We start from the raw sequence: 12,715 nt of genomic DNA, 5'->3' as shown, positions 1-12,715 counted from the left end.
GAGCTGATGGCTCAGGCAAGTGATCAGGACTGAAAGAAGAAAGTAGGGGAGGGACCCCAGGATTCCTTCTCTAGAGACTGGCTGTGCTGCAGCTAAGGAGGAAAATTTAAACAATTTTCCTACAGCCAGGGCTGTAAAAGAGTCTTCTACCTGTGATTATATGGTGAGGGGGGAAGGTCCCCTTCTGTCACAGACCTAGGAGAGGGGAATAGGGAGGGACGAGGGAATGGGAAGATACAAGTAAGGGGATAACAATTGTGTTGTAATCTGAATAAATTAGTTAAATTTAAAAAGAAGAAGAAGAAGAAGAAGAAGAAGAAGAAGAAGAAGAAGAAGAAGAAGAAAAAGAAGAGGAAGAAGAAGAAGAAGAAGAAGAAGAAGAAGAAGAAGAAGAGGAAGAAGAGGCTTCTAGCCCAAAACTGTGGGTGTGGGGTGATGGTGGTGGTGGTGCTCTTTGATCTGCAGATAGGCGTCTTTGCTGAGAGCTCCAGTAAGCTACAGTATGCCTGCTTGCTGAGAGGGCTGATGGGGAGCCCTGAGTCTGTTAGTTTATTTGTGAAGCTACAGGGAAATAAGGAAGAAGAGAGAGAGATAGAAAATAAGCCACTCACACACACACACAGATTCAGGAGAAAAGGTGGGTGAATTAGGCATCTTAACTTTAACCAGATGAAGTCAAGCATCTTCCTTTCAGTGCTGTCTATCGTTGGTTATCGTCCTCATACTTCTGAGAAAAGGGAATTACCTCATAGGAAAAAAAAAAGGGCATTCAATCACAAAAACATGTGAATTCTAAAATACACCAGGTTATATGCTTTAAAAATAAACATTGCTTATCTATGTATCCATTGCATAAGTTCATAGTGAGTTCTGAGTGACAAAGGTTGACAAGGGCTAAAGGTGAGCAGGGTCTAAAAGTTACTAGAATATGTGTCTTTTTAATGAGGACTGACCTGGCTCCATGTTTCCCACCTATCTCCTAGTTCGTATTGAGTTTAGGACAACAATTTTATCTGTCTTTCATTCTAAGAAACAAAGGAAATTTAAAATGACAGCACATAATGCCGTTGCTGATGAGGCCTAAGGAATTATAACAGAACATTTTGTATATTTGGACATTAAGGTTTGTATTTAATTTAGATTTTTCTACGTAGCCTCATCCTATTTTGGGCTCATTGGAAGTTTAAGCCAACTTGCCTATATTAATGGTGTATACCAGGATTGGTGGTGCCATGTGGGAGAGAAGGTTTCTCTCAGGCCACACATCTGCTTCAAGGTTGTCCCCTAGGGAGGCATCTGGAGGTCCCCAAAGGTTTTTCTTGCAGCCACAAACTTTCTAAAACTGTTTTAGGAGATCCAAAACAATTTAACTTTTAAAATGGCTTGAATCAAATCAGGAACTCTATAATCAGAGAGTAATTCATCTGAACAGCGGTCCACCTTCAAAAAGATCTCACTGGAAGTTTGTTCAGTCAGAGCTGGTCGATACTCAGAAAGCGATGGTTCACACCAAGGCCAGATGTTAGAGAGATGCAGCAGTGCACAACTGATGGGGCTGTCAGAGGCTGGAAGTAATTCTGGGGTGCATCATGGTACAGACCTGGCAAAATCCCAGAGCCCTTCCAGCAAGCTGACATGTCTACTGAACTCCTTAAACAGAATGGCTCAGAGGCCAGAAGCAGTTCTGGGGTGCATCACGGTACAGACCTTGCAAAATACCAGATCGCCTCCTAGAAAGCCCACGTGCCCAATGAGCTCTTTAACAGAAGGGCTCTTGGCAGTGAACCCTCTCAGCCTGTCCCTGCTGCCAAATCTCCAACCTCCTTGGGCTTCTTGGCCAGTGACTCCAAAGCACCTCCAGTTTCTCGAGGAACCCTTCTGCCTACCTCACCCCCAACCATAACACATCCTCAGAAGAGGATGCCAAGGATCAGAGAAGACCTGGCTTTCCACAAAGCTCCTGAGTGACTTCCTTCAGTTTCAGTCCCCCCAGAACCTTCTTTAGACTACGGGCCCAAAAAGTGCCAGGGCATCTGAGTGTCACTCACGACCGACTGCCTGGGGCAGCTCTGAGAGTGGACACAGCTGGCCCGTGATGTGGGTGGAGATGTGAGAGCGGGGGCAGAGGCTGTGGTGGTGGTTTCAGGGCTGATTCTGTAGGAGGGTCATCATACCCTTTTCCATTACGGGGTACCATCAGCACTCTGAAAGGCAGGAAGACATGATTGTACCAGAGGAAGTGACGTCATTCTCCCTGAATGACACGCCCAGGGGCGTCTTCCCATTTCCTTATATTTCCGGGCATCGCTTGCCTTGTTCATGCTTCCCTGCAGGTGTCTATACAGCCTGACCTCTCATGTCTGCTCTCTCTGCCTTCCTCACAGTCCCCATTGTCCTTAGATCCCTTGACCTGAGCCAGACACAAACTCTCATGGCCTCATAGCCAGCTGCACACGGACACTCTTTTGTATCCATAGTACTCTCGGAGACACCGGGGCACAGACCCTTTGGGTTGAGTTTGCCCCATATGGACAGTCAGTTAGGAGAGGGGCCAGGGCCTATTGGACTTGTCAGAAAGTGCTTGTACGTTTTGGATGAGGGTTCACGTAGGCCAGTCTGGGCCTTGAACTTGTTATATAGCCAAGGATGACACTGACAAGCATGACAGTCCGCTCTGGGCCTCCCAAGTGCTGGGATGACAGGTGTTCATCTTCACGTTCCTTTAACTCGTGTTGGACAGAGAACCTAGGGTTCTGTGCATGCCTGGCGCGTGTGCACTCTACCAGATGAACCACGTCTCTACCTCCAGGTTTCCTCTGGTCTCACTGTACTGTTTGGGGTCTACAGCTAAAGGTCACCAGATTGTAAGTCTCTCAATGAGTGGCTGACCTCAGTAGGCCTGGCATATATGAGCTACTGAACCCTAGCATTTTTACATAACAGGCTCTGGTAGGTTCTACAGGAGGATCCCAGCTGCTCCTTGTGCTCAGCCTCACTGCTGCCACCTGCTGGCTGCTCAGTGTCAAGTCGTAGTGTCAAGTCCTGGACCCGGTTGAATCCCCATGGGGATCCTGTTCTGGGGTGTGATTTCTGTCTGAGATGCTGTGGTCAGTCTCCTGGACTGTCAATCCTGAGCCTCATGTCGTGGTGACCCCCTCCCGAACCATAAAATTATTTTGTTGCTAATTCACAGCTGTAATTTTGCTATTGTTATGAATAAAAATATAATATCTGATATGTAATCCATTGGTGTTTGCCTGTGTCCCAGCAGGCTCTTTGTGAGAAGGTGACATGCAGACTATCAAATGTCAAGATAGACTGGACTCGGTAACTAAATCTTCTCCTAGGAGAGACCCTGGAGCCACAATAAGAACATGGCAGAAATAAGAAAGCCAGGGCATAGACTTAGACTTGTCAGGAAAGAAAGGCCAACATGGCGACCAAGTTGTCTGGAGTCTGTCACCTGAGGCAGAGCATAGAGTGGACCCAGGTGTGGGTGAGATGGCGGTGTCCAGGGAGTGAGGGAGACAGGAAGCAGGAATCTCAGCCAGAGCATCTCAACATGGTCCATGGTCCTTCCTGTCTCCCCATGACTGTGTCCTGGATACATTCTGGCTCTGTCTAAGAGGTCTCTATGGTGGCAGGGAGTCAAGAGAACTCTGGGATTGATTTCTGGGAGGAAGACATTTATTAAAGAGTGTTATGAACTCCATGAACAGACAGAGAGCAGCACAGTCAGGCTCTCAGGACCAGAGACACACAGGGTGACGTGGGTTCCAAAGAGAGGAAATCAGCGCCCACATGGCAGAAGTGGGGGCCCTCTTCTTCCTTTCCTTCTTCCTCTTCTTCTTCCTCCTCCTCATTCTTCTTCTTCTTTTTAAAAATGTTTTTTATTTTATTTTATTTTATTTTGAGACAGGGCTTCATTGTGGTATCCTGAGTGCCCTGAACTCACGTTTAGACCAGGATGGCTTGGAACTCACATTGATCCACCAGAATCTGTCTCCCATGTGCTGGGATTAAGAGGGTGGTCCACCATGCCTGGCTGGGTGGGGGTTGGGGCCTCATCTTTATGTCTATGGAAACAGGGATTGTTCACAGCCCAGTCCTGCAGCCATGTGCTCTGATTCCCAGGCAGGAGGCAGGGAAGGGGGTGGGATGCAGGGTGTGTGGACACCAATCCTTCCTTTGATGTCACCTCACCTCCCTGGTGAGAGATCCTGGCACCTGGAGGTTTGTTAGCTAGAGAAAAACAGACATTGTGTCACCAGGTACCTGTGGGTGACCTGAGAGGGAGAGGACAGTTTTCCACAGTCAGTTTTCTCCTCATATATTTTGGTCTGCAGGAAACAAAACCAGGTCACTGGGCTTAGCAGCAGGCTCCTTTTCCCACTAAGCTGTCTCACTGGCCCCAAACAATTTGCATGTTAATATGTAATTTAAAATACACAACTTAAAATAAAGTCAGAAAAGCATTATGACTATGGTGTATCACCTAGAGCAACCTACCTTGTTTTTAACATGGCCTCTCATTGCCTGGAACTCAGCAGTTAGGCCAGAGTAGCTGGGCAGCCAGCCCCACGGCTCTGACTGTGTCCTGCTTGTCCAGGGCTGGGATTACACATTCCTGCCACATCTCTGGCTTATACTGTGGGTGCTAAGGATCAAACTCAGGTCCTTTTGCCTGTGTGCAATGCTTTTCTGACTAGATCATCTCTCTGGCTCCCTTGCATTGGGTCTAATACTAACCCTCCCATCCAGCCCCTCAGCTGCTCCTGGGAGGACAGGTGCTCACTTGGCTGGGGTTGAGGCTTTAGTCAGCTGGCCTGTAGGGGAAGAAACAGTGTCAGTGTGACAGCCATGCTCACCCTCCATGCTGCCTCTTAGCTGCTTTCTGTCTTAAGACAACATTAGGAGCCCAAGACAGGGACCATCTCTGCAGCAGCCAGTCTGGGACGGATCTGAGTGTCAAAGGAACCTGAGGCCAGTCCTCAGCTGTCCTGCTCAGCACAGCACGTCATAGGAAGTGTCACCTGCTCCATGGACCCATGTCCATGCCCTGCCTCCCTTTGCTTCCTTCTCTCTGCCTTCCCCTCCTGTCACTTCCCTGCACAAGCCTGGCCTTCTCCATCTCCCACAGTGAGAACACTACCAGTGGGGAAGGTCAGGTGAGAGCCAGTCCTGGACCACTGACCTTTTCTTCCACCAGAGGAAGAACATCAATACGTAGACAGGGGTTACGAGCACAGCTGTGGCCACCGCCACCCCGACCATGGCTCCCAGGTTCGCAAGCGATGCACTCCTCTGCCATTCTGTGTCCTTGATCCCAGCTGTGGTCTCTGCAGAGGTGACCACAGAGGGGCTCCTCATGGTGGTGCTGCCTGCTGTGGAGAGAGGAGAAGTGAGCAGATCCTCCCTGGGTGAGGGAAGGAAGGGGTAATGTCACATCTTGTCCCCTATGTGGGATGTAGGAGGGGGCGGGGACAGCTGTCAGATGTTCCCTCAGACAGCAGCACAAGTGCTCAAGGCTGAGGCTCCAGGAGAGCAAGCTCAGATGCAGCTCTCACAATGTCTCCTTATCTTCGCATCGTCATTTCATCACAGATAACCAAGCCGTAAAATTACAGTTGTATTTGTCATGCATGCATGCAGAGATGTTTCAGTTCATACAATGTTTGCTGCTCAAACTTTAGAACATAAGATTGGTTCCCAGCATCCATATGAAGACCTGGGTGAAGTGCATATGGCTTTAGTCTTAGCCCTACAGGCAGAGGCAGGTGGAGCTCTGTGAGTTCAAGGCCTACTGTGTACACTGAGTCCACACCTAACAGGGTTGAGTCGTCACTATAATCCCAGGTTGAGCAGTTGGAGACAGAAAAAGTAGCCTGGGCTCACCAGTCACACAACCAAGCCTCCTTGGCGTACCTGAAGCCAGGGAGAGACCCTGACTCAAAAAATAACACGCATGACACCAGGGGTTTTACTCTTGCCTCCTCAGGCATATGAACAAAGGAACGCACATATACACAATGATAAACACTCACACACACACACAAAGTAGCACTGACACATATATGCCCATACACAGACCTAATACAGAAGCCTTTATAACATAAAATATATAATATTAGCCATGAGTGTACAACTCAGTGCAGGGCAGGGTACAATCATTTCATCCACAGATATGAGTGCTAGCTCGCAAGCATGCCACAAGGCTGTGTAGCAACCTGACACACTTGTGGCTGCCATGTGTGTGCCACACACGTCAGGCTCAATCCGCCACCTTGTGTCTCTTGTACTCTCTCTGACTTTGTTTCTGTCCCCCTCCCTGTGTGTGGGGTGCCCCTACCCTCTTTGTCCTTCCTACTGTCTGCCTGTCCTTCTGTCTGTCCTTCTGAATTCTGTCTGTCTCCCTCCCATTTTGTACAATCATCTCTCTCAATGCTCACTCAGAACTATATCTTCTGTCCCTCTCTCCCTTGTCCTTCTCACAACAATTTTTTTGTACCGCACCTGTTGTGTGGCATGTACCTTCTATATCATAATAATCACTATAACTAATTTTCAGAACTTTTACTCATTGGAAACTCTGGAACCATGAAACAGCTCCTTTCTCTCCCTTGCCTGAGCCCTGGCCTCTGCTCTGTGACATTACGTCAGGTCAACATGGCAGCTGTAGACTGTGCTATGGGCATCCCATCATAGGCTGACTTCATACAGTCAAGAGCCACTGCTGAGCGTGGTGGCACATGCCTCTAATGTCTGCACTCAGGAGGCAGAGTCAGGCAGCTTTCTGTGAGCTCAAGGCCAGCCTGGTCCACACAATGAGGTGCAGGATGCGAGGGATGTATAGTGAGAGCCTGTCTTCTAAAACCACCAACCAACCAACCACCCAACCAGCCACCCACCCACCCAACCACCCACCCACCCACCCACCCACCCACCCAACCAGCCACCCAACCAGCCACCCAACCAGCCACCCACCCACCCAACCACCCAACCAACCAACCACCCACCCAACCACCCACTAAGAAGATCACAGATGAACATCATAATCAACAATGAAGCACATCATGTCCCCAGCTCCTGTAGGGCCATGTGCTGGAGGCAGCAGTCACAGCCACACAGGGACTAGGCTGGCTTGTTGTACCTCTAGTGCGTGAGTCTCCAGTTACTCCTGCATCTGAGGAGCTGCAGGATCAGAAGACAGAGCAGTGAGATTATGAAAACAGGGACATTGTTACTCAAGAGTGGGGAGGGTTGTGGGGGAGCAGGGAGGGCAAGGAAGGAGAGGGGGGAGTTGGGAAACGGAGCAGAGACAAGAGGGTGAGTAGGAGAGGTGAGGCATCCATCCTGCTAGTTGGATGAGGAAATTAGGACTGTGGTGACAGGTGGAAGTTTAGAGCTGGATGAGAGGACACCAAGACCATTCACAGGGACCAACTGGAGCCCTGACACAGGACCCAGGAAGGCAGTTACATCCTGGAGTAGTGAATCCCCCTTGAGGTCTTGGGGAGGCCTGCAGTGTTAGTGCGGAACAGGAAGTGCATGAACTAGGGTATGAGGTGTTGAGTCCTAGAGAGTCGGGTGTGATTCTGCCTGAGCAAAGAATGACAGACAAGGACACAGGTGCCACCAAAGGCTTGTCACAGGTCCAAGGGACAGATGCTGTTGGTAGAGGCATGGAGGGAGCCAAGGAAAAGGAATATGAAACAGAGCTCAGAGTTGTGAACTTGAGGTGACAGCTAGGGGACAAGAGAGATACAGGCATGAAAGCCTGAGGCAGGAGGCTCACCAGGAAAGATGATGAGTTGGGTCCCTTTAATTGACTGCCACATCTTCATGCCTTCTGTTGTTTCCAGAAATACTCGGCACCTGTACGTGGCCTGGTCGTTCTCCTTCAAGTTCAGGATTCTGAGGGCCCCGGATGTCTGACCCGGTGTCCAGTTCAGGACGAGCCTGTCCTTGAAATGCTCGTGTATGAAAGGCGGGGTGGAGTTGTAGATAAATTCCCCATGGAAGTGCTTCCATCTCCAGGTTATCCTCATCCGCTGATCCTCTGCCAACGTCCAGGGGAAGGAGAAGGAGAAAGGGATCTCGATGGAGCCGCCCTGGACACCAGACAGGTTTGCTGGTTGTTTGACCCAATAGTCATTTTCTCTGTTGTGTCCTGCTGAGTTCCCTGGGAAGGATGGGGAGACTCTGAGGCCACTGCAAGGGACGCAAAGGACAACCCAGAGCTTCCTGGGCCTTCACCCACAGGCAGGTGTGGGACACAGGGCAGCACTGTCCCCATGGCAATTGGTACTGGACACACAGGGGAGAGTTGGGTTGGCTCTCTCTGAGGGATGAGCTCTCTCTTGGGCAGAGAGGCCTGGCTGGCTCCTCTCCCTGACACCTGTCCACATGACAGCCACTCTTCCCAGCCCTGCTGGCCCCTCCTGTGCTTAAGTCCCTGCTAGTGAGGTGCCCTCCACTCACCAGCTTGCAGACAGGCTACAGGCAGCAGCAGAAGCAGGATCCAAGCCATGGCCCAATTTCCTCAGGGAAATGAGACCAGCAGAGCCGTCAAGCAAGAGAGGAAGCCCTGTTGAGGGACACTGGGGTGCTCACGACTCCAGAGAGAGTCATGGCAAAGTGACACCCATCCCCAGACCTTCTCCTGTAGAGGACTGAGTGTGGGCAGGACCTCTCCGTCTCCTCCCCTCTGTGCCAGCAACTTCCTTCATTGATCTGGCTTCTTCTTTTCCCATGGTGCAGAAGATCCACCCTAGTGGTCACAGACAAGATGGCCATGCCCCTGAGCCCAGCCCCCACTGATGGCTCAGAGATGCGGCTTTGACCTGCACATGCCAGACTCTCCACTACCTTGACCTTCCGTGTTTCCTATATGCCTGGGAATCTCTGTGTCCTTTCCTCTCTATGTTCTCCCCTCCCCCCTTCTCCCCTCCTCCCCTCCCCCCTCCTCCCCTCTTCCCTTCCCCCCAGGCTGATTCTCACCATGTCTCCCACCATGCTGGGTATCTGAGACTCTCTGATAATCTCATGGGAAGAAGTGGTCAGTTTCTATCCACTTCAGACAAGGTGAGGAAGGTGGTGATGCTGAAACCCATTCAGTCCCCAGCCCTTGCACAGTGTCCCCGCAACCCCGCCCCCACCCCACCCCACCCCCAATCTGCTCTTTGTCCTTTTCTTGCCCAGCAGGCAGGGACTCTTCACAGTGTGCCCAGGCAGAAGCAAGGCTTAGTGAACTGTTAGTGTCTCTCTTTCCTCCAACAATGTCCAGGGTAGGGTCTCTGGTGCTGGATGCGGAATCCTCCAGTTCACCTCCTCTCTTGGGTCCCCAGAGCTGATGGCTCAGGCAAGTGATCAGGACTGAAAGAAGAAAGTAGAGGAGGGACCCCAGGATTCCTTCTCTAGAGACTGGCTGTGCTGCAGCTAAGGAGGAAAATTTAAACAATTTTCCTACAGCCAGGGCTGTAAAAGAGTCTTCTAGCTGTGATTATATGGTGAGGGGGGAAGGTCCCCTTCTGTCACAGACCTAGGAGAGGGGAATAGGGAGGGACGAGGGAATGGGAAGATACAAGTAAGGGGATAACAATTGTGTTGTAATCTGAATAAATTAGTTAAATTTAAAAAAAGAAGAAGAAGAAGAAGAAGAAGAAGAAGAAGAAGAAGAAGAAAAAGAAGAAGAAGAAGAAGAAGAAGAAGAAGAAGAAGAAGAAGAAGAGGAAGAAGAGGCTTCTAGCCCAAAACTGTGGGTGTGGGGTGATGGTGGTGGTGGTGCTCTTTGATCTGCAGATAGGCATCTTTGCTGAGATCTCCAGTAAGCTACAGTATGCCTGCTTGCTGAGAGGGCTGATGGGGAGCCCTGAGTCTGTTAGTTTATTTGTGAAGCTACAGGGAAATAAGGAAGAAGAGAGAGAGATAGAAAATAAGCCACTCACACACACACACAGATTCAGGAGAAAAGGTGGGTGAATTAGGCATCTTAACTTTAACCAGATGAAGTCAAGCATCTTCCTTTCAGTGCTGTCTATCGTTGGTTATCGTCCTCATACTTCTGAGAAAAGGGAATTACCTCATAGGAAAAAAAAAAGGGCATTCAATCACAAAAACATGTGAATTCTAAAATACACCAGGTTATATGCTTTAAAAATAAACATTGCTTATCTATGTATCCATTGCATAAGTTCATAGTGAGTTCTGAGTGACAAAGGTTGACAAGGGCTAAAGGTGAGCAGGGTCTAAAAGTTACTAGAATATGTGTCTTTTTAATGAGGACTGACCTGGCTCCATGTTTCCCACCTATCTCCTAGTTCGTATTGAGTTTAGGACAACAATTTTATCTGTCTTTCATTCTAAGAAACAAAGGAAATTTAAAATGACAGCACATAATGCCGTTGCTGATGAGGCCTAAGGAATTATAACAGAACATTTTGTATATTTGGACATTAAGGTTTGTATTTAATTTAGATTTTTCTACGTAGCCTCATCCTATTTTGGGCTCATTGGAAGTTTAAGCCAACTTGCCTATATTAATGGTGTATACCAGGATTGGTGGTGCCATATGGGAGAGAAGGTTTCTCTCAGGCCACACATCTGCTTCAAGGTTGTCCCCTAGGGAGGCATCTGGAGGTCCCCAAAGGTTTTTCTTGCAGCCACAAACTTTCTAAAACTGTTTTAGGAGATCCAAAACAATTTAACTTTTAAAATGGCTTGAATCAAATCAGGAACTCTATAATCAGAGAGTAATTCATCTGAACAGCGGTCCACCTTCAAAAAGATCTCACTGGAAGTTTGTTCAGTCAGAGCTGGTCGATACTCAGAAAGCGATGGTTCACACCAAGGCCAGATGTTAGAGAGATGCAGCAGTGCACAACTGATGGGGCTGTCAGAGGCTGGAAGTAATTCTGGGGTGCATCATGGTACAGACCTGGCAAAATCCCAGAGCCCTTCCAGCAAGCTGACATGTCTACTGAACTCCTTAAACAGAATGGCTCAGAGGCCAGAAGCAGTTCTGGGGTGCATCACGGTACAGACCTTGCAAAATACCAGATCGCCTCCTAGAAAGCCCACGTGCCCAATGAGCTCTTTAACAGAAGGGCTCTTGGCAGTGAACCCTCTCAGCCTGGCCCTGCTGCCAAATCTCCAACCTCCTTGGGCTTCTTGGCCAGTGACTCCAAAGCACCTCCAGTTTCTCGAGGAACCCTTCTGCCTACCTCATCCCCAACCATAACACATCCTCAGAAGAGGATGCCAAGGGTCAGAGAAGACCTGGCTTTCCACAAAGCTCCTGAGTGACTTCCTTCAGTTTCAGTCCCACCAGAACCTTCTTTAGACTATGGGCCCAAAAAGTGCCAGGGCATCTGAGTGTCACTCACGCCCTACTGCCTGGGGCAGCTCTGAGAGTGGACACAGCCGGCCCATGATGTGGGTGGAGATGTGAGAGCGGGGGCAGAGCTGTGGTGGTGGTTTCAGGGCTGATTCTGTAGGAGGGTCATCATACCCTTTTCCATTACGGGGTACCATCAGTACTCTGAAAGGCAGGAAGACATGATTGTACCAGAGGAAGTGACGTCATTCTCCCTGAATGACACGCCCAGGGGCGTCTTCCCATTTCCTTATATTTCCGGGCATCGCTTGCCTTGTTCATGCTTCCCTGCAGGTGTCTATACAGCCTGACCTCTCATGTCTGCTCTCTCTGCCTTCCTCACAGTCCCCATTGTCCTTAGATCCCTAGACCTGAGCCAGACACAAACTCTCATGGCCTCATAGCCAGCTGCACACGGACACTCTTTTGTATCCATAGTGCTCTAGGAGACACCGGGGCACAGACCCTTTGGGTTGAGTTTGCCCCATATGGACAGTCAGTTAGGAGAGGGGCCAGGGCCTATTGGACTTGTCAGAAAGTGCTTGTACGTTTTGGATGAGGGTTCACGTAGGCCAGTCTGGGCCTTGAACTTGTTATATAGCCAAGGATGGCACTGACAAGCATGACAGTCCGCTCTGGGCCTCCCAAGTGCTGGGATGACAGGTGTTCATCTTCACGTTCCTTTAACTCGTGTTGGACAGAGAACCTAGGGTTCTGTGCATGCCTGGCGCGTGTGCACTCTACCAGATGAACCACGTCTCTACCTCCAGGTTTCCTCTGGTCTCACTGTACTGTTTGGGGTCTACAGCTAAAGGGCATCAGATTGTAAGTCTCTCAATGAGTGGCTGACCTCAGTAGGCCTGGCATATATGAGCTACTGAACCCTAGCATTTTTACAAAGCGGGCTCTGGTAGGTTCTACAGGATCCCAGCTGCTCCTTGTGCTCAGCCTCACTGCTGCCACCTGCTGGCTGCTCAGTGTCAAGTCGTAGTGTCAAGTCCTGGACCTGGTTGAATCCCCATGGGGATCCTGTTCTGGGGTGTGATTTCTGTCTGAGATGCTGTGGTCAGTCTCCTGGACTGTCAATCCTGAGCCTCATGTCGTGGTGACCCCCTCCCCAACCATAAAATTATTTTGTTGCTAATTCACAGCTGTAATTTTGCTACTGTTATGAATAAAAATATAATATCTGATATGTAATCCATTGGTGTTTGCCTGTGTCCCAGCAGGCTCTTTGTGAGAAGGTGACATGCAGACTATCAAATGTCAAGATAGACTGGACTCGGTAACTAAATCTTCTCCTAGGAGAGACCCTGGAGCCACAATAAGAACATGGCAGAA

At 49.4% G+C, this 12,715-nt stretch overlaps 1 protein-coding gene across 2 annotated transcripts; it reads right to left on the bottom strand.

The window, feature by feature from the left end:
- Nucleotides 1-4,349: 4,349 nt before the first annotated feature.
- LOC311585763 (paired immunoglobulin-like type 2 receptor beta-2) lies at nt 4,350-8,699 on the bottom strand. Of its 2 annotated transcripts, none has more exons than XM_084761306.1 (4): nt 8,482-8,699; nt 7,796-8,182; nt 5,195-5,384; nt 4,350-4,826 (listed from the first exon to the last, which is right to left on the bottom strand). In XM_084761306.1, exons 1-4 carry the CDS (start codon nt 8,528-8,530, stop codon nt 4,814-4,816), a joined length of 639 nt encoding a protein of 212 aa, XP_084617432.1. In that variant the 5' UTR covers nt 8,531-8,699; the 3' UTR covers nt 4,350-4,813. The 2 variants fall into 2 exon arrangements, with proteins under 2 accessions (XP_084617432.1, XP_084617433.1); XM_084761307.1 differs by having other exon boundaries at nt 5,195-5,381; nt 8,482-8,694.
- Nucleotides 8,700-12,715: the final 4,016 nt, after the last annotated feature.

Source organism: Acomys minous (genome assembly GCF_964271855.1).
Source record: "Acomys minous genome assembly, chromosome: 16".
Classification (NCBI taxonomy): domain Eukaryota; kingdom Metazoa; phylum Chordata; class Mammalia; order Rodentia; family Muridae; genus Acomys; species Acomys minous.
The sequence above is the reverse complement of the archived record's forward strand: the minus strand, read 5'-3'. Positions and strand labels throughout refer to the sequence as shown.

What these genes read in the sequence shown, in the direction of transcription:
- LOC311585763 (XM_084761306.1), bottom strand. Translation starts at nt 8,530, where the DNA reads ATGGCTTGGATCCTGCTTCTGCTGCTGCCTGTAGCCTGTCTGCAAGCT. An exon ending in TGTAGCCTGTCTGCAAGCTG is followed by an intron (nt 8,183 to 8,481) that starts GTGAGTGGAGGG and finishes CATCCTTCCCAG; the next exon opens with GGAACTCAGCAGGACACAAC. An exon ending in CCAACTCATCATCTTTCCTG is followed by an intron (nt 5,385 to 7,795) that starts GTGAGCCTCCTG and finishes CTCTCTCCACAG; the next exon opens with CAGGCAGCACCACCATGAGG.